The following is a 24,838-nucleotide window of genomic DNA, read 5'->3' on the forward strand; positions in this document are numbered from 1 at the left end:
TATATACCTACTATTTGCTTTGTAAGAGCGTGTGCAAGTGCCAGAATGATTTTGAATTGGTGTTTTATTTAGCAACAGTTGAAAGCCTTGAAAGTGTGGTAAACATTGCAATGGAGCATCAGATTTTTGCATGCCCCAAGGACACAATGTAAGTTACAAGAGCAGGTCCCTGGCCCTAAAATTGTGTCAGAGATGCAGAAAACCTGCGTCAGAGAAAACTCTCCATACCCCACACTAAACATGCTCAGGTATTTCATACCCAATGAAAACTACATACTAGGATGGTGATTCACATCCTAATGTAACTGTGTTACAGGACGGTGATTCACATCCTAATGAAACTGTATTACAGGACGGTGATTCATGTCCTAATGTAACTGTATTACAGGATGGTGATTCATGTCCTAATGTAACTGTATTACAGGACAGTGATTCATGTCCTAATGTAACTGTATTACAGGATGGTGATTCATGTCCTAATGAAACTGTATTACAGGACGGTGATTCATGTCCTAATGTAACTGTATTACAGGATGGTGATTCACGTCCTAATGTAGCTGTATTACAGGATGGTGATTCATGTCCTAATGTAACTGTATTACAGGATGGTGATTCACGTCCTAATGTAGCTGTATTACAGGACGGTGATTCATGTCCTAATGTAACTTTTTACAGGATGGTGATTCATGTCCTTGTATATCTAATTGTGAACGATGATTTGTGTCCTATAATTCTATAATTGGATGGTGATTCATGCCCTAATGTAACTGTATTATAGGACGGTGATGAGGACCGTAGAGCTGATGATGAAGTGGGCACACACGTACACGCACACATGTCAGGACTGTGTGATGGCTGATGTTGTACATCATGGTCCTTTCTATTCAGTCTGTCAGTCTGTCTTCTATGTGTTCGCCTTCAGGCAAAAAGAAATATTTGAAACTAAAGCAGGTATGTAACTGTGTTAACAGTATATGGTAGTGCTTAAATCTTGAACATTCTGTTCTTTCTTGGCAGTTATTGTTTTGGAAAATCTGTAGCTCATTAAAATCTAATTATAGCAAATGTATGTCAGTGTTAGAAAGTAGCATTTTCAGATACTTGCCAGTATTGCTATATTAATTTGATAAAAATGTATTTAAATCCCAGGTATGTAAACTTTTATAGTTTTTGAAAACTTCAGCCTTTTACCATTCATGTGATTGTGCTAGTTTCAATCACTGTGATATTATTGCAACATTGTTCTTGTCAAAGTTATGCTTCCTGACTGTAAGTGTTCTATCATCGAACCCCTTGCAGGGACGTAGACGTGTTGTCTGTTACATGGAATAAGAATGAAATATAGATGATAATAGTTGAAACCTTAAACTTTTTTCCTATCTTCTTCAATATTTGCAATGATTCCATCCTATTTCTAATTCATTCTTAATATTTAAAGTCAAGTTAGCACTGTTTAAAAAAAACTGTAGAAAGAAGTGCAGTGGTACATGTTTTTAGTAAGTATTATAAAGTGGCATTATAACCTTGATTGAAACATTGGTAAATTAGGGTTTGGTTGTGAATATTTCAGGTTTAAAATGGGCAAAGAGTTTACAGTTTCAACATTTAGTTCAAAGTCGTCTCAACCCGTTAAAAGTCTGTTTACCGCTTGTTGTCAAAACGTTTGCTTCAATAACAAGGTATGTAATATTGTTTGTTTATAAAATATCTCATGAATAGCAATAATTGCATATTTGATTCATATTTTACAACTGAAATATTTAAAAAGGTTTTGATTTTTGGACTATGATTAAGGCCATTTCCTTGTGTTGTATTTGAAGGTACAGAAGAAGATTGCAAATGCTTGTGAATGTAAGGTAGTCTGATAGGTGGATAATCTTCCACCCATTGTCAGTCATCCTGCATCTACATTTGTAGCTCACCTGAGCACAAAGTGCTTATGGTGAGCTGTTGTGATCACGCTGTGTCTGTTGTCTGTAGTCAACAGTTTTGTTCAAACAACATCTAGGGGCTGCAAGAGCTTAAAATAGAAAAATCATTAAACAACATCTCTTCCTAAATCAATGGTCCAATTTTGAAATTATTTCACAATATTGTCAAAAAACATCACTGCCAGGGGGCATGGTCACTTTTTCCTGTATGTGTATAGTAGATTTTTTTTTAATCTCATGTGAAACTGCTGGACCAACATAATTTTACACAAATGGTCCTTGTGTGACCCTCTATTGAGATTGTTCAAATTATTTTGATTCGTCAAAAAACATGACTGCCATATGGCGTAGCCACTTTTCACTATGACGAATGTTTTGATACTGGTAGATACTGGCTTGATACTTAACTCTTTTAAGGGTGAAACCTTTTTATCTCATTTTAGGGCTGACACCAGTTCACTGAATTTGCTTGTTATTTTACAGACAACATCAGTTGGCATTCTGTGATCACATCATACAGCAGAATAACAGATCGTTTTTACCTGTAGATAGTAGCAGTTCACAAACATCATTTGAAACCTATTTTCCTTTTGATCCTTATTTATTAAAAAGGTAAGAATCTTTCATACTGAAACTACTTAATATTCTTTTACACTGTTTTCTTTGCTTTCTAGAATCTGTTTAAGATTTTTCTGTTGCTTTGACATTGGGTTCTTCATTAAATGTACATATGATGCATCCATGTAAATTGTTTAACATAAGACAGAGCATAAAATGTTTGCTTTCTTCGGGTTAAGTGCTGTTTTTCAAAAGAATATCAGTTATATAATGGTTAATCTAACCAGATTTTCCTGTTGTTGTTTTTTAGCTCATCTGATTTTTGGAAAAAAAATGATGAGTTATTGTCATCACTTGGTCGGCGTCGGCGTTGCCTGGTTAAGTTTTATGTTTAGGTCACCTTTTCTCCTAAACTATCAAAGCTATTGCTTTGAAACTTGGAATACTTGTCCACCATCATAAGCTGACCCTGTACAGCAAGAAACATAACTCCATCCTGCTTTTTGCAAGAATTATGGCCCTTTTTGTACTTAGAAAATATCAAATTTTTTTGTTAAGTTTTATGTTTAGGTCAACTTTTCTCCTAAACTATCAAAGCTATTGCTTTGGAACTTGCAACACTTGTTCACCATCATAAGCTGACCCTGTACATCAAGAAACATAACTCCATTCTGCTTTTTGCAAGAATTATTGCCCCTTTTGGACTTAGAAAATATCAGATTTATTGGTTAAGTTTTATGTTTAAGTCAGCTTTTCTCCTAAACTATCAAAACTATTGCTTTGAAACTTGCAACTCTTGTTCACCATCATAAGCTGACCCTGAACATCAAGAAACATAACTCCATCCTGCATTTTGCAATAATTAATGCCCCTTTTGGACTTAGAAAATATCAGATTTCTTGGTTAAGTTTTATGTTTAGGTCAACCTTTTCTCCTAAACTATTAAAGCTATTGCTTTGAAACTTGCAACACTTGTTCACCATCATAAGCTGACCCTGTACATCAAGAAACATAACTCCATCCTGCTTTTTTCAAGAATTATGGCCCCTTTTGGACTTAGAAAATCAGTTTTTTTGGTTGAGTAATATGTTTAAGTCAGCTTTTCTACTAAACTATCAAAGCTATTGCTTTTAAACTTGCAACACTTGTTCACCATCATAAGCTGACCATGTACAGCAAGATAAATAACTCTGTCCTGCTTTTTGCAAGACTTGTGGCCCCTTTTGGACTTAGAAAATATCAGATTTATTGGTTAAGTTTTATGTTTAGGTCAGCTTTTCTCCTAAACTATTCAAGCTATTGCTTTGAAACTTGCAACAGTTGTTCACCATCATAAGCTGACTATGTACATCAAGAAACAGAACTCCATCCTGCTTTTGTAAGAATTATGGCCCTTTTTGGACTTTGAAAATCATGGGTAGGACAATTTTTCTATTATACAAAAAAAAAATCAGATGAGCGTCAGCACCCGCAAGGCAGTGCTCTTGTTTTGTACCAGTACTTACTAGTTCCCAGCAAGTAACTGCCAACTTCCCCAGTGTGAATCATAGGTGGAGGACAAATGATTTCAGACACAATGATGTTTATTAGTTGTCATGGAGAACATACACCTTGCCTGGGCATCAAACTCTGGATCACTGATCCGTATTTCTACATTCTACCAGGCATACAATGTAATTAGCATTTTAAAAACAATTTCACTGTAATTATCATGTTACAGGCTGTTAAATATAAGAGCCCTGTTTTGATCATGCATTTAGCTGGAATAATTATGTAGTATAGACAGTTAAACTGGTAATATCATAGCAGTTTAGATATACCTCTAAATTATTTATATACAACAGATCTATGAAGTATGTAGAACCACATTACCGAAAATATGATCAAAGTGTAGCAGTTGATGATGATTCCTCAGGGGAGGTAAGTGTGACAGGACTAATCAAGGAAGCTTAATCCGATAGGCTTGTTAGATTATATTTTTCAAGTCACAGTTAACATGCTGTATAGGATGGTAAAGTATTGTTTGGGTTTCTATTTACAGTGACTACAATATGAGAAGACATACTGCAGGAAGAGAACATTTATTTACTTAGCAACTGACAGTTGGTCTGTTTATTGTAAATATTGATGTCATTTCTAATAACCTGTCTTTAATGGGGTAATATTGATAGTTGTCTTTAATGGGGTAATATTGATAATTTATCCAATGCTTGGTGATAATGTGGTACATCATAACATACTAAATGTCAATATATTTTACAGACAGATCTTGTGATCGTGTGAAACTGTAATGCCTTGAGCTCACATATTTTGCATGTAGCATTGTATAGTGATCTTTATCCAATGTTCTAACTATACCTCTGGGGGTCAAAATTTGTCCCATCTGGGTGTCAGTTTTTAGCTCATCTGATTTTTTGAAAAAAAATGATGAGTTATTGTCATCACTTGAGCGGTTGTCGGCGTCGGCGTCGGCGTTGCCTGGTTAAGTTTATGTTTAGGTCAGCTTTCTCCTAAACTATCAAGCTGTTGCTTTGAACTTGGAATATTTTGTTCACCATCATAAGCTGACCCTGTATAGCAAGAAACATAACTCCATCTGCTTTTTGCGAGATTTATGCCCTTTTGTACTTAGAAATATCAGATTTCTTGGTTAAGTTTTTGTTTAGGTCAGCTTTTCTTCTAAACTATCAAGCTATTGCTTGAAACTTAGAATACTGTTCACCATCATAAGCAGACCCTGTACATGAAGAAACGTAACTCCATCTTGCTTTTGCAAAAATTATTGCCCCTTTGGACTTAGAAATAGTTTCTTGGTTAAGTTTTATGTTTAGGTCAGCTTTTATCCTAAACTATCAAAGCTATTGCTTTAGAACTTGCAACACTTGTTCACCATCATAAGCTGACCTGTACAGCAAGAAACATAACTCCATCCTGCTTTTTGCAAGATTTATGGCCCTTTTGGACTTAGAAAATATCAGATTTCTTGGTTAAGTTTTATGTTTAGGTCAACTTTTTCTCTTAAACTATCAAAGCTATTGCTTTGAAACTTCCAACACTTGTTCACCATCATAAGCTGACCCTGTACAGCAAGCAACATAACTCCATCCTGCTTTTTGCAATAATTATTGCCCCTTTTGGACTTAGAAAATCATTTTCTTGGTTGAGTATTATGTTTAAGTCAACTTTTCTCATAAACTATCAAAGCTATTGCTTTAAAACTTGCAACAGTTTTTCACCATCATAAGTGGACACTGTACATCAAGAAACATAACTCTATCCTGCTTTTTGCAAGAATGATGGCCCTTTTTAGACTTAGAAAATCATGGGTAGGACAATATTTCTATTATACAAAAAAAATCAGATGAGCGTCAGCACCCGCAAGGCGGTGCTCTTGTTATGTAAGAAAACGTAACATTGAACAATTTTTGTAATAGCTTGCTAAGATACAGTTTAATTAGCTGTATTTGTAGTGTTACTTGTTACTCGCTTCCCCTCTCATTATCAAGTTTAAAATATTTGTTTGAACCATATTGTATCATAATATTTGCACCCTACAGTGATGATACATCACATACTGTTACACCCTTAAATGTGTAAAATCATAAACTTTTGCCTTTCATATATCATATCTTAAAACCACCAATGTTTTCTGTAAGCAACATATGCCCAGGTGACTGGAGCAGGGTGCTTGGTATTAATGGAATTCTATGATAGATCTAGTTTTCACTGAAAAGATATGTTATATTTGAGAAAAGAAAACAAGTGTTTGAACTAGCAGTTTCTGACATACAGTATTTTTAATTTTGATTACAGGAAGATGAAGATGAAATGTTCACAGATGACATCCCTTCATCAGAGGCTGTTGACATAGTAACAATGACTGGGAGTCTGGTTGATAAAACAGATTTGATGAGTTACGGAACATCACCTGGATTTAAACACATACTTTAAACATAGACAACTGGGATTTAAAGAAAAGTATTCTATTCTTGTTGTCTTCAGAGTTTAAGACATCGCTCACTTGCAGTATCGAGGGTTCAACGCAATAAGGGCATATCTACATATAGTTATTATATATTTAGATACATCCTTATTGCGATGAACCCTCGGTATATGAATGATAGCAGTGGTGTTTTAAGCAGTACTGTACATCAGTCAATAAGTGTTCCTCTATTACAAACAGAAAGTCTTACTGCTGTCATTCATAGTGAATATGCCGCAGTATATATTAAGAAGTCAATTTAGGGGTGCGGTGGTCTTGTGGTTAAAATGTTGGCTGCTCACCCGAGGGTCTTGGATTTGAGTCCCGCTTTGGTCATGACAGCACTTTCACATATGACATTAGTACAGGTTTTTTCAGGAAGCGGTCTTGAGAGTGATTCAAATAAGCTTAAGGCTTTTCATCAAAGTTAAGCTAGGATAAATAAGTGTAAATTAAATAGATATTTCTGTAAAAGAGACATTTCTACTGATATTGTTGTATTTGAATTATATTTTGCCAGTTGTATCAAGTACAATAAAATTTTGGAATGTCTGGCAATGTAATATTTAGAAGCACTTGTTAAGTAGTTTTACACATATTTGTTGATTGCCATTTTAAGAAGGTAACATTCTTATAATGTATGAAATTTAATTAAAATGAAATTTTATTTTTTGTTCATTTAGACGGGTATAAACAATGTTGGGACTGCTTGAAAATCCAAGAAATTGCTAGCAAATCTTGAATAATTGTTGCATTTTATACCCATCTAAATGCACAAAAATAGCATTCAATACCTATATTTTCAACACCTAAAGGACTGGCCAACATTAATTTAAATCGTAATTTGCTTCAGATAAAAAAAAAAAACTGGTCCTGATTTTTATTTAAAGTATCCTGAAGTCATAGAAAAAGCATATAGTTCTGTCAATGTAGTTTTGATCTTTGCAGTCAGAAAAATTAGTAGCTTTTATTTAATTTTCATTGTAATTTTTGTCTCGAGTTTTGAAAGATTTTTGGAACAGCACCATTTTGTTCATGTTTTTTGTGAATGATGATAGATTATGCATTCAATCTATTGACACCAGAGAATCAGTCTTGTGTTTGGTTGCTTTTAAATTGCATGCTTGCTGTTATTGTTTGTTGAATGGAGACAGTTTTTTAACTTTATTAAAACCATAAACTGGTGTTAATGAAATATTTTAAATATTATAATTAAATAAATAAAGTGGCCATTATAATGAAATCAATACAATTATCAGTGTAGTATACCTGCTGGAGTCATGTGCTTAGTTTCTGTTGGATGGTTTGGACGAGCAAGATATTTCCCTGTTTTCTATAGCAGTGGACAAATGTATTCCCATGTTAGAATCCTAGTGATTTATCATAGATTTTATTGTACCCCCCGACAACAAAGTTGTAAGGGGGGGTATACTGGTTTCAGGTTGTCTGGCCGTCTGTCCGTAGACGCAATCTTGTGCGCACCATCTCTCCTTATCCCCTCGACAGAATTTAATGAAACTTCACACAAGTGATCAGTACCAACAGTAGTTGTGCATGGGGCATGTTAGGTTCTTTTAGAAAAAAAATTTGCAGAGTTATGGGACTTTGTTTTTTTGTTACTGTACTATATACATAGACACAATCTTGTGCGCACCATCTCTCCTCATCCCCTTGACACAATTTAATGAAACTTCACACAAGTGATCAGTACCAACAGTAGTTGTGCATGGGGCATGTTATGTTCTTTTAGAAAAAAATTTTGCAGAGTTATGGGACTTTGTTTTTTTGTTACTATACTATATATATAGACACAATCTTGTGCGCACCATCTCTCCTCATCCCCTTGACACAATTTAATGAAACTTCACATAAGTGATCAGTAACAACAGTAGTTGTGCATGGGGCATGTTAGGTTCTTTCAGAAAAAAAATTTGCAGAGTTATGGGACTTTGTTTTTTTGTTACTATACTATATACATAGACACAATCTTGTGCGCACCATCTCTCCTCTTCCCCTTGACACAATTTAATGAAACTTCACACAAGTGATCAGTAACAACAGTATTTGTGCATGGGGCATGTTAGGTTCTTTCAGCGACAAAAATAGCAGAGTTATGGGACTTTGTTTCTTGTAAACATACTATGTACATACAGTCTGCATATGCAATCTTGTGCGTGCCTAATCTACCAAACCCTTACACACAATTTAATGAAACTTCACACAAGTGATCAGTACCAACCCTAGTTGTGCATGGTGCATGTTACATTCTTTTAGATAAATATTCTGCATAGTTATGGGACTTTGTTTTTTGTTACTATACTGTATACATACAGTCTATATACATACAGTCCACATAATTATGCAATCTTGTGTGCGTCAAATTGCAATGTACTGTGTCAGTGCATGCGGGGGGTACATTCATCACCTTTAGTGATAGCTCTAGTTCTACATAGAACTGTAACTATGTAGAATTTATTTGGACAATTTATCATTATAATTATAAATTTTTAGCTCTTATGTGAATATGGTATAGGTCAAATGAGAAAGTGGGTCATCTGGGTCAAAAACAAGGTTGCAATGTAAAATCATAAGAAAAGTTTGTTCAGCTTTACTCCAGATGTCACATTTTCTACCTGATGTAGTGTCAGTGAAATCTAGGTCAAATTAGATGAGAACTAGGTCAAGTAAGTGATACATGGCCCTTTTGTACCAGAGTTAATATGACATTTTCATCTAAGTTGAGGAGTATATTTAACAAGGTCTGAGCAGGTTTAAACCATGGACTTGAGATTATGGTACGGAGATTCTAGTTTTGATGGGGTTTACACTCCAGTTGTAAACAAATTAAAAACTTTTTAGTGGATTCACTGTTCATACATCCTATTTTATGTTGTCACACTTGTCATGGCATTTACCCTTGTATTGTGTTGTGATATATTTGACAGATTTTTTCCTTTCATTTTCTTAAACATAAAAAAGATGAAAACTTTTTTTTTATCAATAGTTTTGAAAAGAAAAATTTATTAATGTGTCTTCCTTTATATTAAGCTGTATCTTTCATAAAATGCATTCATCTGTTTAGATATGATAAATTATGTTGTATGACTTTACATTAGTTTTCATAGATGTCCACCAAGAACATTGTTGAGTTTTAAAGTATCTGTCCCAAAATAAAAAGGAAAATAGTTAAGTGTATGTTTGGTATTTTAAAGTGAAACCCCGGAGTCCAAGTTAATTGTACTGATACTGTCACTGAATGGATAAGAATGAGAATTGTCCATCATGTTACATAGTCTATTCCACCAAACTTCGGTTCAGTTGAATTACTGTAAGGCCTCTCGCAACATTTTACAGATTAGGGCACACAGGCCCTTTTTAGGGCTAGTTAATAGTTAAGAGCTGATATTAAAAAAACCAATTTAAACAGCGTCTGGGAACTCTTGAGGATCTTCATCAACTTGGTTTGAGCATCAAGTTTTGACCATATCGAATTTGTCAGGAATTTCGCATCTTTAGGAGCCACTAACTGACTAGTAAACCTGCAACAACTCTTGACAGCATGGTGGATCTTTATCAAACTTTGTCTGTGGCATTATTATAAAGGCTTTTTCCAATTTTGTTCAAATGGAGGCACTTGGACCCATTTAAGGGCCAATAGAGTTAAAAATGGAAATATTCTTTAAACTACTTCTTCACATGAACCGTTAGCTTGATCGTCATCAGACTTGGTTTGTAGCATCATTATTAAGTCTGGTCCCAAATCTTTTTCAAAATGGGGTACTTGGCCCCTTCAAGAATTTAAATCAGAAAAAAAACTTTATACACCTTCTCAACAACCAGGCAATGGATTATCACCAAACTTGGTATCTATCATCCTTATATGATCCGTTCTCAGATTTGTTCCAACGATTCTGCTTCTGGAGCTAAAAACATAAAAAAAGCTTGAAACTGCTTCTCATGAACAAGTGGATGGATCTTGTATCCTTGTATGGTCCTCTCTCCAATTTGTTAAATGGTTCTGTTTTAATGGCAACCAGGACTAGACATAGAAAAAAACTTGTTAATTACTTCTCATGAACCAATTTATGGATCATCAAACTGTTTAGCATTTTTGTATGGTCTTCTCTTTAATTTATTCATTTGGGTCTGATTTGTTCCATTTAGAGGTTGCCAGAGCTATAAATAGAAAATGTTGAAACGTCTTCTCATGAATGGTCAAATTTTTACCAAACTTGGTCAGTAGCATCCTTGTATGGTCCTCTCAAAACTATTCATATGTTTTGGCTTAGCCCGTTTTAGGGGCCACCAGAGCCTAAAATAGAAAAATAGAAAAAAAAGTATTCAAATAATTCCATTTCGTGAACCATGTGATAGATCTTCACTAAACATAGTCTGTAACATCTTTGTTGGGTCTTCTCTCAAGTTTGTTTAAACATTTCTGCTTGGGCCCCTTTTAGGGGATTAAAAAGCCTTTAAATGACTTTCCTCCACCACTTTATGGATCTTCACCAAACTTGGACTGTAGCATACATATAGCCATTTTTTCTTGAGTTTGTTCAAAAGGCTTAGCTTGAGCCCTTTTAGGGGCTATCAGAGCTAAATGAAGAAAACAACTTTAGATAATGACTTCTCATAGACCACTTGGCTGATCTTCACTAAATTTGGTATGTAGCATAAGGTCCTCTTTCAAGTTTGTTAAAATGGTTTTGTTTGGCTGCTTGTATGAGCTACCGCAGCAAAATAAAAATAAAAGAAAGAACTTTAAATAGATTTTAATGAACTGCTTAGTGGGTGAACACGAAACTTGCTGAGAAGCAAGGTCCTCTTCAGATGAGTGACTTGGGCCCGGTTATGCCTCTTGTTTGATAAAGGGTTCACCCTATTTACATTCATCTGTTTGATTGTTTTGGTCTTGGGAATAAGTTTTATCCAAGCAGAAAAATATCCTTCCAAAAATTATGGTTCTCAAGTTTTTAGCTCACCTGTTACGAAGTGACAAGGACAAGGTGAGCTTTTGTGATCGCGCAGCATCCGTTGTCCGTGCGTGCGTCTGTGCGTGCGTAAACTTTTCCTTGTGACATCTCTAGAGGTCACAGTTTTCATGGGATCTATGAAAATGGGTCAGAATGTTCATCTTGGTAAATTCTAGGTCAAGTTCGAAACTGGGTCACGTGCGGCCAAAAAGTAGGTCAGTAGGTCTCAAAATAGAAAAACCTTGTGACCACTCTAGAGGCCACAATTTTCAATGGATCTTCATGAAAATTGGTGAGAATGTTCACCTTGATGATTTCTAGGTCTGGTTCGAAACTGGGTCATGTGCGGCCAATAACTAGGTCAGTAGGTCTAAAAATAGAAAAACCTTGTGACCACTCTAGAGGCCATAATTTTCAAGGATCTTCATGAAAGTTGGTCAGAATGTTCAACTTGATGATATCTAGGTCAAGTTCGAAACTGGGTCACATACCTTCAAAAACTAGGTCAGTAGGTCTAAAAATAGAAAAACCTTGTGACCTCTCTAGAGGCCATATATTTCACAAGATCTTCATGAAAGTTGGTCAGAATGTTCACCTTGATGATATCTAGGTCAAGTTCGAAACTGGGTCACGTGCCATCAAAAACTAGGTCAGTAGGTCTAAAAATAGAAAAACAATGTGACCTCTCTAAAGGCCATATATTTCATAAGATCTTCATGAGAATTGGTCAGAACGTTCACCTTGATGATATCTAGGTCAAGTTCGAAACTGGGTCACGTGCCATCAAAAACTAGGTCAGTAGGTCAAATAATAGGAAAACCTTGTGACCTCTCTAAAGGCCATATTTTTCATGGGATCTGTATGAAAGTTGGTCTGAATCTTCATCTTGATGATATCTAGGTCAAGTTCGAAACTGGGTCACGTGCGGTCAAAAACTAGGTCAGTAGGTCTAAAAATAGAAAAACCTTGTGACCTCTCTAGAGGCCATGTATTTCATGAGAACTTCATGAAAATTGGTGGGGATGTTCACCTTGATGATATCTAGGTCAAGTTCGAAAGTGGGTCACGCGGCCTCAAACACTAGGTCAGTAGGTCAGATAATAGAAAAACCTTGTGACCTCTCTAGAGGCCATATTTTTCATGGGATCTGTATGAAAGTTGGTCTGAATGTTCATCTTGATGATATCTAGATCAAGAACGAAAGGGGGTCACGTGCCTTCAAAAACTAGGTCAGTAGGTGAAATAATAGAAGAACCTTGTGACCTGTCTAAAGGCCATATTTTTCATGGGATCTGTATGAAAGTTGCTCTGAATGTTCATCTTGATGATATCTAGGTCAAGTTTGAAACAGGGTCATGTGTGGTCAGTAGGTCTAAAAATAGAAAAACATTGTGACCTCTCTAGAGGGCATACTTGTGAATGGATCTCCATAAAAATTGGTCAGAATGTTCATCTTGATGATATGTAGGTCAAGTTCGAAAGTGGGTCACGTGCCATCAAAAAGTAGGTCAGTAGGTCAAATAATGAAAAAACGTTGTGACCTCTCTAGAGGCCATACCCTTGAATGGATCTTCATGAAAATTGGTCAGAATGTTCACCTTGATGATATCTAGGTCAAGTTTGAAACTGGATCACGTGCCTTTAAAAACTAGGTCAGTAGGTCAAATAATAAAAAAACCTTGTGACCTCTCTAGAGGCCATAGTTTTCATGGGATCTGTATGAAAGTTGGTCTGAATGTTCATCTTGATGATATCTAGGTCAAGTTTGAAACTGGGTCAAAACTAGGTCAGTAGGTCTAAAATTAGAAAAATCTTTTGACCTCTCTAGAGGCCATATTTTTCAATGGATCTTCATGAAAATTGATCTGAATGTTCACCTTGAGTTTCGAAACTGGGTCACGTGCGGTCAAAAACTAGTCCAGTAGGTATAAAAATAGAAAAACATTGGGACCTCTCTAGAGGCCATATTTTTCATGAGATCTTCATGAAAATTAGTGAGAATGTTCACCTTGGTGATATCTAGGTAAGGTTCAAAACAGTTTCACGTATCTTCGAAAACTAGGTCAATAGGTCAAATAATAGGAAAACCTTGTGACCTCTCTAGAGACCATATTTTTCAATGGATCTTCATGAAAATTGGTCAGAATTTTTATCTTGATAATATCTAGGTCAAGTTCAAAACTGGGTCACATGAGCTCAAAAACTAGGTCACTATGTCAAATAATAGAAAAAAACGACGTCATACTCAAAACTGGGTCATATGGGAAGAGGTGAGCGATTCAGGACCATCATGGTCCTCTTGTTTTACTGGTTCTCAGGCAAACAGTATTTCACATACATTAAAACATTTGTCTGTATACGAGGAAATGTAAACTGTACTTTGGAAATGGGCATTGTGTTATTCCAATGAAACTTGGTATAGAGATAAAGGAGTTAGGAAATGCAGTTGCTATGGCAAAACATTTTGAAATCTGACCAAAAAAAGACCAGAAAGTACACGAGCTATTTTCATGATACTAAGATTCTATTTTGATTATTTTACTGCTCATTCCTCTATCTATCCATCAGAATGTGGATTCTCCCATTTCTGAAAAAGTGCAAGAGGTTTTTTTCGTGACACCTTGTTAGAACGTATTTTGAAATACGCAAAATATGAACATTGATATTTGTTCATTGATATGACAGTTCCCTCGTCCGTCCGTCTGTCTGTCAGAAAAGGCGGATCAAGAGTTAAGATTTCTTCATGAAACACGTAAAAAGGCATTGGAGAAAATGTGTTCAAGTCCGTTTATCTGTCCGTCCTTCAGTTACAAAAAGGTTGACTTTAATTTTCATAAAACCTGGTTTATAGATAGCTGGCAATTTTGAGAATATTCAGACCTTTTTATTTGATTGAATATAGAAAATATGCAACACATTTTTAACCGATTGCTACAGTTGTAGGTATGGCAACAGAAACTTTTCCTGCTCAATTATAGTCTTGTTTTATTTAGGCCAAGTTCGAAGCTGAGCCATCTAGGGTCAAAAGCTACGCTTGCTAGACAGAATGTCTCGTTGAAATCTAGGTCAGACTGGAAACGGTCATCTTGGCTCAAAACTAGGTTAGATGAGAGATGCGGGCCTACAAGACCCTCTTTTTAATAAGAAAGTGCATATAAAACAAGGAATACTTTCCTTTGAGCATTACTAGTGATATCACCGTATTTTACAGTCTGGGAAAAAGTCCGCTAACTAAATACTACTTATCGACTATCAACAGCAGCTCTGATCAATACGTCAATAAAAGGTAAAATAGAATATGGCAATGAAGTAATGACATTATGCATTGATTGATACGGTAGCTGGGTGTGAAATGGTGACATTTCCTCGGGCTGAGGAAAAGGTTAACACTGCGGAAATTTACATTGGAGATTTACCCGTAACGTGAGTACTAATTTATAAAAAAAATGTAGACGAAAAGTGATATGTATTATCGATTGATCAGTATTATATGATAAGATTTGTACGTGTCTTTCACGGCTAAAGCACTTCTAAAATTATCGGGAATTTTTGAAGTTGGTAAGATTAAAGCAGGGCCTGAAGCCCATTACATGCATAATCTAACAGGAACACGAATGAAGAATTTTTGAATGACCTACTTCTTATTAAAAGTCAAATGATCCATAGAATAGTAGAAAATTGATATTTAATGGTAGGTGTATACAAAGAACACGTATAGATGTGCTATGTTTGTTATTACATTTCTAACAGCTAGACCTTTTTAGCTAACATTTGACCGTCGGGGTACTCTGATTGTTTTCTTTTTGTAAAATATAAAATTTACGATTAATTATATTGATGCATGTTACAGACATAACAGACAGTATCTGATGGGTTTAATTGAAGAGAAATGGAAGCTGCCTGATGAATTTCCCCAAAGAGTCATCACGGCGAGGATTGCTCACAAGATTGTGTCACGTGATTCTCGACAAAGATGTGCAGCAGGGAATCGGAGCTGTGCTGGTATTGGTTGGTTTCACACTTTTAGTGTCTGGTGTGATATTTACAGTTGTGGCTTACACTAGCACCAAACGTAACGTCATAGGGTCCTTCCCTTACGTCGGGCCTGTACTGACTGTTCTGGGTGTTGTATGCATTGTAAACGGATATCTGCTTGGCCATAAAGATGATTTTATACAGCTATGGTTTTATTTCAAGCGGAGAAAACAGCAAGCGTATACTGAGCAGGACTATTGCGATTGCGAATCTGAAGAACTTAACGGGTCAATTAGTGCAATCTGTTTTCGTGTTCTTGTTTGTTTCTTTATAAGAAGAAATACTCTGGAGGTAATCGAACCTTCCAACAATGACGAATGTAGTCGGCGTGATACCAGGGAAATGTCGTCTGCTTGTGAAGCTGTCAGTAAGACGGAACAACGGAGTAAACACGGCATGACGTCATCATTCTCACCGTTCAGACAATCTAAAATTCATCCAAGTATCACAGAATCGTCAGTGTGACAATCGGTCCGTGGTGTAAATAGGTCAGATGAAAACATTATTATGTTTATTGGCTGACGAAGTTTCTTTTACAGATGAATGACAATTAAAATATTGTGGAAAACATTAATGCACAGATCTCGAGGAGTACAGGTGGATAATCTGGTGTACATCTATCGTCCGGCATCAACATTTTTCCTAAATAAGTTCGTCAGAACGGCCGTCAGATAAAAACTGGAAAAAAAAACATTTAAAAACTTTTTAAAGATGAACCGCTTAATACTCTGGTTTGCAACATTCTTACATATATATCTCTCAGATTTGTTCAAATAGTTATGTTTCACTGCACCCGGGACCGCTATAATTTAACTAATTTCTTCACGAACCATTTGATAAGTATTCACCAAACGCTGTCTGTAGCTTCCGTCGACCTCAGATAGTGCCTTTCATTGCATCAGGGTTTCGCTGGTCTTCTTACATAGGTGATTTATGACCAGCTCGGTCGTCTTGGATCATCTATTAATGATATTTATTTACTGTTACTATGTATAAATATATTATGTGCAATTTTAATTTGTAGTGTTTTTTTTTTATTTTACGTCCTTGAAAAATATATATGCAAATGAAAGTTGTTCAGTCATAAAATACACTTGCAAACGAGTGCATTTATACAGATTTATATTTTATGCGTCATAGTAAACAAATTCGGCGGCCGGCCAGAACACCAAGTCTCCTCCAAAACGGTCATTTATAATAAACTGGAGGTATTCGAAATACCAAAACTATACAATGTTTAAGCATAAAATGCGCTCGAGTAGGCCTATTAAATTGTTAAAAGCAGTTTCTGACTTTTGATAAAAAATGTATTGTCTAACATTTGTCCTTCGAATTTGTAAATATCGGTAGTCAAGCGTAGGTATCGGCTGCAATAAACAGGTTATTTCCCTTCTACTGGCCCGTTGTTTACGGGTTGCTAATAACAACCATAAACTACAATCAGATTGGGCTTTTGATAAACCTAATAACCCGACCTAGACCTCCGATGCGGAACTAAGTAAATCTACTCTTATGATATTAGTGAAGATGGTTTAAAATGGCCGCACACGCCGACACCAGTAAACATCTGAAACATAAGGAGTCTGGATGTATAACGGAACGAGAGAATGTAAGTAATATTTGTTTAATAACTACTACAAACACTGCGTGCTGTTTTAACACAACACTATTTACAACCTTAATATTTTGTAAAACGTCAATATATAGACCACCCAAACTGTATTCGTCAGGCTATTAGGTGTCGTGTTCTTAGCTCACCTGAACATTTTGTGAGATATTGTTCGTAGGGTACTAGTTTTCCTGGATTTCGTTTGCACGATAAACATGTGAAATTCCCATTCATTTTATCTTAAAAGATGAAATCTACAAACTAATATCCCCTAGAAATAGCCGTTTTCCTAAAAAAACAGGAAAAATCTCGCCTACGGAATTAAAGAATTTCACAGTATTGTGATCGCCCTGTGTCCGTCGTCCGTCATCGCACGGTGCCGTCGTACTTCGTTGACATTTTGCCTCAATCGACATGTTACAGTGTTAACTAAATTTCAAATAAATGTTACTGGGGAAGTCCCGTCGCAAATGTGTTCAAACAATTCTATTCCATGCGGAATCCAAAAGAAAGTAAAAACTTCAAGATGTCCGAGACCGTTGGTCGGATTTCAAAATCATTTCACAAAACTGTTCCATGGGTGACTCTCTACAAAGTTTGTTCAAGCTATTTTGATTGTTAAAATACTGCCGCAAGTGTGTGTAGGGGTGTGGTGGGGAGTCGTGTTTTCCTTATTGGGTACGCATGGCTATAATGAAACGTTTAAAAACCTTTTCTTACTGTTGTTCAGATTATAAAATAAAGTTGCGTGAATGTTCCTTAGTAGACCAAGGTATTTTGAATTAAACTTGAACTGAAGACGCGAATGTCACCAGAGAGCATTGTCACTTTCCCCTGCATGTATGATTGTAGTGAATATTTAAACATATTCCCGGTTAGCCAGATTTCAAAATGGTTTTTACTTTTCTTTATATGACCTTCTTCTAAATTTGACCAAAACATTTTGTTTTGTCTAAATCATGGCCGGCCGGGGTGCTACATGAATCTGCTTTCAAAGTCATTTAGTAGACACGTGTTTTGGACGGCTCTGCCAAAATTGTTACCAGTTTGAACTATGAGACTAAGGTGAGCGATCTTGGACCATGTTGGCCCTTTTGTTTCTATTTTGGTATTGCCGTGCAGGTTTGAAGTATCGAAGCTATTTATCGAAATTATCTCAAATTTAATCTCTATTTTGTATTTGTTTAAGGCACCAAGAAAAAACACGACTGTTGTTGTGTATCGGATCGATAATAACTGTATATAAATAACATAACAATTACAAAAGTACGCTGTTCCGTTAGGGCCATCGCCGCATATTGTACTACGAGTGAGTGAGTTGGGTTTTACGGCGAATCGACACAAAATGGTTATATATCGCCGAGGATTTTACGATGATGCTACGTCAAAATATCGAAACTACAATGGTGAAAAGTCAAACCATGATGATGAAAACACTGAAACTACAGTGTTGAAAAGTCGAAACAACGATCACACGATAGTAAAATGTCGAAATTATTTGGTACTTTCATCATCGTACTTTCGACTTTTCAACATCAAACGGCGACGGCTCGAACATGTCACAGTGGAAAAAAAAAATCTGTTCGCTAGACTCGCTTAGAACCTTAGTTCTAGCACCTTGCTTTTAAAAGAAATATGAAAACGTCCGTTTAAAAACAAATGGAGGTAAAGGTAGAAACGAAATTATGTAAGAGTCTTATACACATGTATATAATGATAAGTAGTCCAAAAGAATGTCACAAGTCTTTTCAATCGGCTTCGCCTCTTGATTACCGTTAAACGGTTCGGTGCATTAGGGAAAGTTAGTAGCACGGAAACACTCTCCCGATCTATACCTTCTATTGTTTATTTTATTAATTATTAATAAGAACATCCCGGTATAACTCTATTCAGAAGTTACCTTTCAATAAACAGCTCTTGCGGGTGATGGCTACAATGATCGATGAATTAATATTTAAAAGGAACGCATAAACCAGCAATCGATCTAGATTTGCATGTAAGAAAAAAGGTTTGTCCAAGTTGTTCTCAAGGGGTTATTCTGTTATTGATCAATTCAGATGTGAAACAAGGCGCTAACTAGGTGAAAACATGTACATGGTTTTAACATAGTATCCGTGCGAATGGAGTAACATACAGAGGATGTTAAGTGACGCAAATCACTGAATATATAAAACAAAGTTAATTAGGTTTTACATTATAAACGACGTATTTCCAGAACATGAATATTAAATGTTTTACAATCGTGATAGAAACATGAACAAAACCAGATGGAACAAAAATATAACAATACAGTATTGTCTTATGTCGAAATGCAATGGAAAATAATACAGTGTGCGTGTGAGCTTATGTCTCAGAACAAGGACTTAATAATACTGAATTAGAAAAAGACAAACATAAGTTTCAAGTGATTGAACAAAACAACTAATGTTATTTCCTTTATTGTTGGATTTTATGCGTCTATTTATGACAGTTTAGTATTTTGTTGGAATAAACGTATTTGTTGTTTTTACAAATGAGAAAAATAACATTAGCGGCCCGACGGCGTTTGTGTTTGTAAGGTTATACATGTATATGAAGCAGCGCTTAAAGATTTTTTTACAGGCCTGGAAATCTAAATTGCAGGTACAAGTACTTCATGCAAAATGAACAGACTCGATCAAACCGAACTTGCTGTTATTTTTGTTTGGTTGCGCTCTATGTTTCATAAGGATCCTCTTACAGATTTTATTGTACATAGGAGCACGGTTGGATAGAGGGGGCGGGGCATTGGGAGGAGACTAAGGGGCGCAACTTTGAGAGTTTACAGTAGATAAAGTGACAAAAAGTTAACTAGAGAGAGAATTTAGATGTACTGGTAAGAATTTTATGCGTCTATTTATGACAGTTTAGTATTTTGTTGGAATAAACGTATTTGTTGTTTTTACAAATGAGAAAAATAACATTAGCGGCCCGACGGCGTTTGTGTTTGTAAGGTTATACATGTATATGAAGCAGCGCTTAAAGATTTTTTTACAGGCCTGGAAATCTAAATTGCAGGTACAAGTACTTCATGCAAAATGAACAGACTCGATCAAACCGAACTTGCTGTTATTTTTGTTTGGTTGCGCTCTATGTTTCATAAGGATCCTCTTACAGATTTTATTGTACATAGGAGCACGGTTGGATAGAGGGGGCGGGGCATTGGGAGGAGACTAAGGGGCGCAACTTTGAGAGTTTACAGTAGATAAAGTGACAAAAAGTTAACTAGAGAGAGAATTTAGATGTACTGGTAAGAATTTGATGCGATGTCTATTGTCCAAAAGGGTTTCTTTTCGTGGTTGTAAATTTTTAGGAATGTATGGGTAGGTTTGGCTGGTCGCCCACTACCCCCTCCAACTACCCCAACTCCTGTCCCCATTTTCGAGATCGCTCCTACGCGAATGTTATACTTTATCTGTGTTGGAACTCAATATTTATAATTGTAATTCTTTGATTCATTTATTTCAGATTTCGCATGCCCTTTTCGTTTTAACTGGAGTATTTCTCAGTTATGTCTGGTGAAGGGAACCAGGGTTGTTTAAAGATGAAGATCATAGAATATCACAACTACAAGACGTTGCTTGGACCCTGTTTCATAAGTTTTAGCATTCCCTTACTTGTGCCAGGGGTGGTGTTAACCGTTGTTGGTTCCTATGGTAACGAGAGTTCTTTCCCGACTTTTGGTGCCTGGCATATTATCGGCATAGCCATACTTTCCTTTGCTGTGTTATTGTTGACCTTAGGTATAGTACTCAAATGTTGTTATCGGCCGGTGATCAGTGCCGACATTGAACAGCATCTGTCACCGACATCTTCCATGATCACCGGAAGTAAAAATCTCGGGTACGAAAATGATATATATAGCTCAAATAGTACAAAAACAAATAAAGTGAGACACCATGACTTAGATGGATCTCATCAAGTGGTCTCTACCCACGAAGCTAAAACAACGAATAATGTGAAAGAAACAAGCAAACACTTTTCAGCAAACGCAGCTTTTGATGAAAAAAGAAGGAAAATAGACAGAAATCAACGAAATCAGTCTCAGGAGCCAAGTTGTAGCACGGCGCCTTCCGTAAGAACTTCAAATGATATATCTAGAAATGTCATTCCACCTCCTTCTTATGAAGAACTGGAAGCTAAAAGCAAACGCAAGAAAAAACCTGAGCCAATAGAAATTCCAGAAAGTAATTTTAGTTCTAGTGCAACTAGAACCATGCAGGGACAAGTTAAAGTTACAGCGAAAATAGTAGCTGAAGCAGAGACTGTACATACTTCCGGTTCACGTGATCTATCCAGTGATGGCGGAACTGAACAAACAGAGTGAGTTGATTTGCTGCTTTTTCTGTAGGTTCATTCGCGTTGTTGCACGTACACGTGTATTGTGTTTAATAATTTTGTAATGTCAGATATTTAATACTGGTTACGTTAGAAAAGATGCACGTTCAAGAACGTATACGTTTCGGATAGATTTCTTACATTTTTTTAAGTTCATTGGTTAAAGTAATATTCGTTCCCATCAGGTCTTAACAATCTGTCCAGACAGTCCAAATTACTACAACACTGATGTTCTCGCAGCACTTTTGCGTTCAATTACACACCAAAATGTTATGATCCGCCTCTAATTTATAACACGTTTTTATTTTGTGAAGTCGACGCAAATATCGGAGGAGGAATTAGGTGTAAGCATGGTCTTCACGAAACCTTCTTCATACTTTTCCTTTCGTATCGTTTAGGTAAATGTTGTCTTAGATTAGAGAAAGTTTTACCATTTTTTTTTATCTTAGACGTGAAAATGTCATTATTTACCTTGTAAGTCATCCTCATGGTAACATTCAAAATGTGTACATAACGCTACAGTTATTGCTGTCTTGACACTTGTTAATAATGTCAACGATATTTTAAAAATTCTCTTTTCTTCCCATTTCCTCATTTTCATTTTCCTAAGTGTAAACATTGGACATGTAAACTTATAAAAGTATGTACTTTGACTATTTAGAGAGGCTTTAAAACTAGAAGTCAGTTGCATACATCTGCATTTACCGAACTTTGATGTAGTGACCACTATATTATACTATATTGCGACTGTTACTATACATAATGTTCCATTCCTTACACGACAGAACTCATCAGTATTTTAGTTCTTATCCGAAATTAAATGATACAGTACTGTAATTCTTGTGTTTTATGTTTGCTAATATCTTTCGAATTTAGGTAGTGGATAATATGTAGAGACACGGTATGTCAGCTTTTTTGCACATGTTATATTTCTGTTGCTAAGAAACCTTTAATTTCCCCTTTCTCGACAATAAATATAAGTGATTTATTTATTGTAGCATGTGTGCTTGCTTAACCCTATCTAACTATGTTTGTTTTTAACAGTTCATGAAATAAGTTAAGACTGTTAAGCATGAATTATAGCAGGTTTGTTCGAATGTTATCATCATGTTTAATTAAAATTTCTTTTAAATTTATTGCATGTTACTATCGCATTCTGCAATCTTCTTTTGACTGCATCTATTGTATACGTCATTTGTTTGGTCTTTTTCATTTATTCAGTTGCATTCATTATAACACTGTTTTGTATATAATATATTGCACAACGCTTGCTAGGCTAACATTTGCTTCTTAACAATACTGTTGCAATATACCAGGAGTATTTGGGTTTAATTAATTTGGTAGGCCAGTTCTGATCATCTTGTATTCTTCAGTTTACATTGGTATATTGAGCGATTTCCTGTCTCATTATAGGTTTCTTCCTGAAAAGAAACGAAAGAAAAAGAAAAGACGAAAACGGCACAGTAATTTATCGCAGCAATCACACCAGTCACACCAGTCTGCAGACGATATTGACAGTCCTTCTGCCGAAACAAGCGCAAGACAAGTACTTCCGGAACTGCGCACGCGCCCAGCGTTAATTCATGAAGGTTCCGAACATCACCATCATAACTTACACGTTCATTTCCAGGAAGAGAAAGAAGATACCATTTCAGACAGTAACACCAAAGACGAAGTCCCTCACCTAGCTGTATACATTGAAAAGGAAAAAGATGAAGCTGCTCTCGGCAATTTTAAAGCCAAGGACAATATATGAAAATGCATCTTCAAAATAACTAAGAAATCAGGGACGGAAAAGCGATTTTGTCTATGTACAGGTCAGCACGGACTTGAAAAGAAATTGAGTCAATCTTTTGATGGACGTTGGTGCATATATTTTATTCCAATATGCTTGTCTCTGTTAAAACACTCTTACGCTACAATGACGTCGCGTTAACGTGCGATGACGTCAAAGATTTTGTTGCGACCCTATATCTTATCTACTGTTTTAGATTGAGGGCATATTAGAATCGAAATAATTTATAGCAAAAGAGTGTTTTAACACTGTTTATACACTTGGGCGGTAGTACGTCGTACAAATAATTTCACTTCGGCTGATCCCTCGTGAAATTATTACGCCCGACGTATAACCGCCCATCGTGCATAAATAGTTTTAGGTCTATCTGGTATTTGCGGCTCCTATTTTTCGTTTGAGGTCGGTTGCACAATGGAAAAGCAAGTTTCCATGTAAAAAATAATGAAATGAAATAAGAAATTCTCGCGATTGTACTTAACAAATAATTTATAGTAAAAGAGTGTTTTAACACTATTTTATATCAGCTAATTTTCACAGTTTCGCCTTTAAGATATATTTATGGGAATTACTTTTATAGAATAACTCACTGCATTTAGTTTGGTGTGTGATATCAAGGATATAGAATGCTATTTGTGAATGTACGTTTTTATTTTTTAGTTTTTTAAGTCATTTCTGCTTCATCTTGGACTTTTCCGAGTACAAATACGCAGTCGAAATTGAATGCAAAGATATACTGAGTAGGGTTAGGTTAAGCTGATATGAGATGTACATTTATAAGTATCAGTTCTGAAAAGTGATGTTTTAGAAAGACATACACACTAAAAGTGTGCAGCATTTATTTTCGAAATCATACATATGTATATACGCGGAATGACTGACGAATTTTTCAGCCACATTTAGGGATATGTCCATATCGCTGTCCGTAACGATGTTTCAATTATTTCTCTTTATTGTTCTTTTACATAACATTTTTTAAAAATAAATTTTTGTATGCATTTACATGTGAACGTAAATATTTACATATATTAGGCATCTTGTTACATATATGTGACATTGAACTGTCTTGAAATATTTTTCATTTACTGTACAAGACGTATATGTACCTACTTAATCGCACTATAAATCATTTTCTCTAGTTTCCTTGACAATGCTCTGACTCTGGGAAGATGCTATTTTTGTATTATCTGAAGTGTCGATCGCCGCTGGTTCGGTGACACGTGTTTTTATTACCCTCAATAAAACATTCAATGTCCGTCCATTCTAAAATTTGTATCTGTAATATTGTTTGCTGAGCTGTGATACTTTTTATATAATAATTGTTATAGCTTTACCTTCAAATCTAACAAATAAACTATTTAAATTTAGTTTTCAAGTTATCTCCCTTCACACATCACCGCTTCTTACTTGCCATATTCTCGGCGATTAGAATCGATCAGTGAAATAAGTTTTAGTACGAAAAAGACCGATACTTCCTAAATTTATGTAGTGGTCCGTGTGTCCATAGTTAGCCTTATCCATAAACACAAGGACAACAAGCTTAAAGAATAGGGACGCTCCAAGAACGCAGTCTCTCAGAAACCAAACACAGCAGCTGTATGT

At 35.7% G+C, this 24,838-nt stretch overlaps 2 protein-coding genes across 4 annotated transcripts in view; both read left to right on the forward strand.

Annotated features, from left to right (window-relative positions):
* LOC123564136 (RNA polymerase I-specific transcription initiation factor RRN3-like) overlaps nucleotides 1–9,661 on the forward strand; it is a 32,942-nt gene extending 23,281 nt beyond the window's left edge. The window contains exons 11-15 of the mRNA XM_053536806.1: nucleotides 779–951; nucleotides 1,571–1,679; nucleotides 2,415–2,543; nucleotides 4,334–4,409; nucleotides 6,303–9,661. Coding sequence (XP_053392781.1) covers nucleotides 779–951; nucleotides 1,571–1,679; nucleotides 2,415–2,543; nucleotides 4,334–4,409; nucleotides 6,303–6,440 — 625 coding nt within the window. The 3' untranslated portion in view covers nucleotides 6,441–9,661. The remainder of the gene's footprint in view (nucleotides 1–778; nucleotides 952–1,570; nucleotides 1,680–2,414; nucleotides 2,544–4,333; nucleotides 4,410–6,302) is intronic.
* A 7,269-nt stretch (nucleotides 9,662–16,930) lies between these two features.
* On the forward strand, nucleotides 16,931–24,603 carry LOC123564137 (uncharacterized). Of its 3 annotated transcripts, none has more exons than XM_045357491.2 (3): nucleotides 16,931–17,088; nucleotides 20,575–21,429; nucleotides 22,858–24,603. In XM_045357491.2, the coding sequence occupies exons 2-3, from the start codon at nucleotides 20,618–20,620 to the stop codon at nucleotides 23,198–23,200; spliced, it is 1,155 nt and encodes a 384-aa protein (XP_045213426.1). In that variant the 5' UTR covers nucleotides 16,931–17,088; nucleotides 20,575–20,617; the 3' UTR covers nucleotides 23,201–24,603. The 3 variants fall into 3 exon arrangements, with proteins under 3 accessions (XP_045213426.1, XP_045213427.1, XP_045213428.1); XM_045357492.2 differs by lacking the exon at nucleotides 16,931–17,088 and adding an exon at nucleotides 19,975–20,124; XM_045357493.2 differs by lacking the exon at nucleotides 16,931–17,088 and adding an exon at nucleotides 20,214–20,356.
* Nucleotides 24,604–24,838: the final 235 nt, after the last annotated feature.

Source organism: Mercenaria mercenaria, chromosome 2 (assembly GCF_021730395.1).
Source record: "Mercenaria mercenaria strain notata chromosome 2, MADL_Memer_1, whole genome shotgun sequence".
Taxonomy (NCBI): Eukaryota; Metazoa; Mollusca; class Bivalvia; order Venerida; family Veneridae; genus Mercenaria; species Mercenaria mercenaria.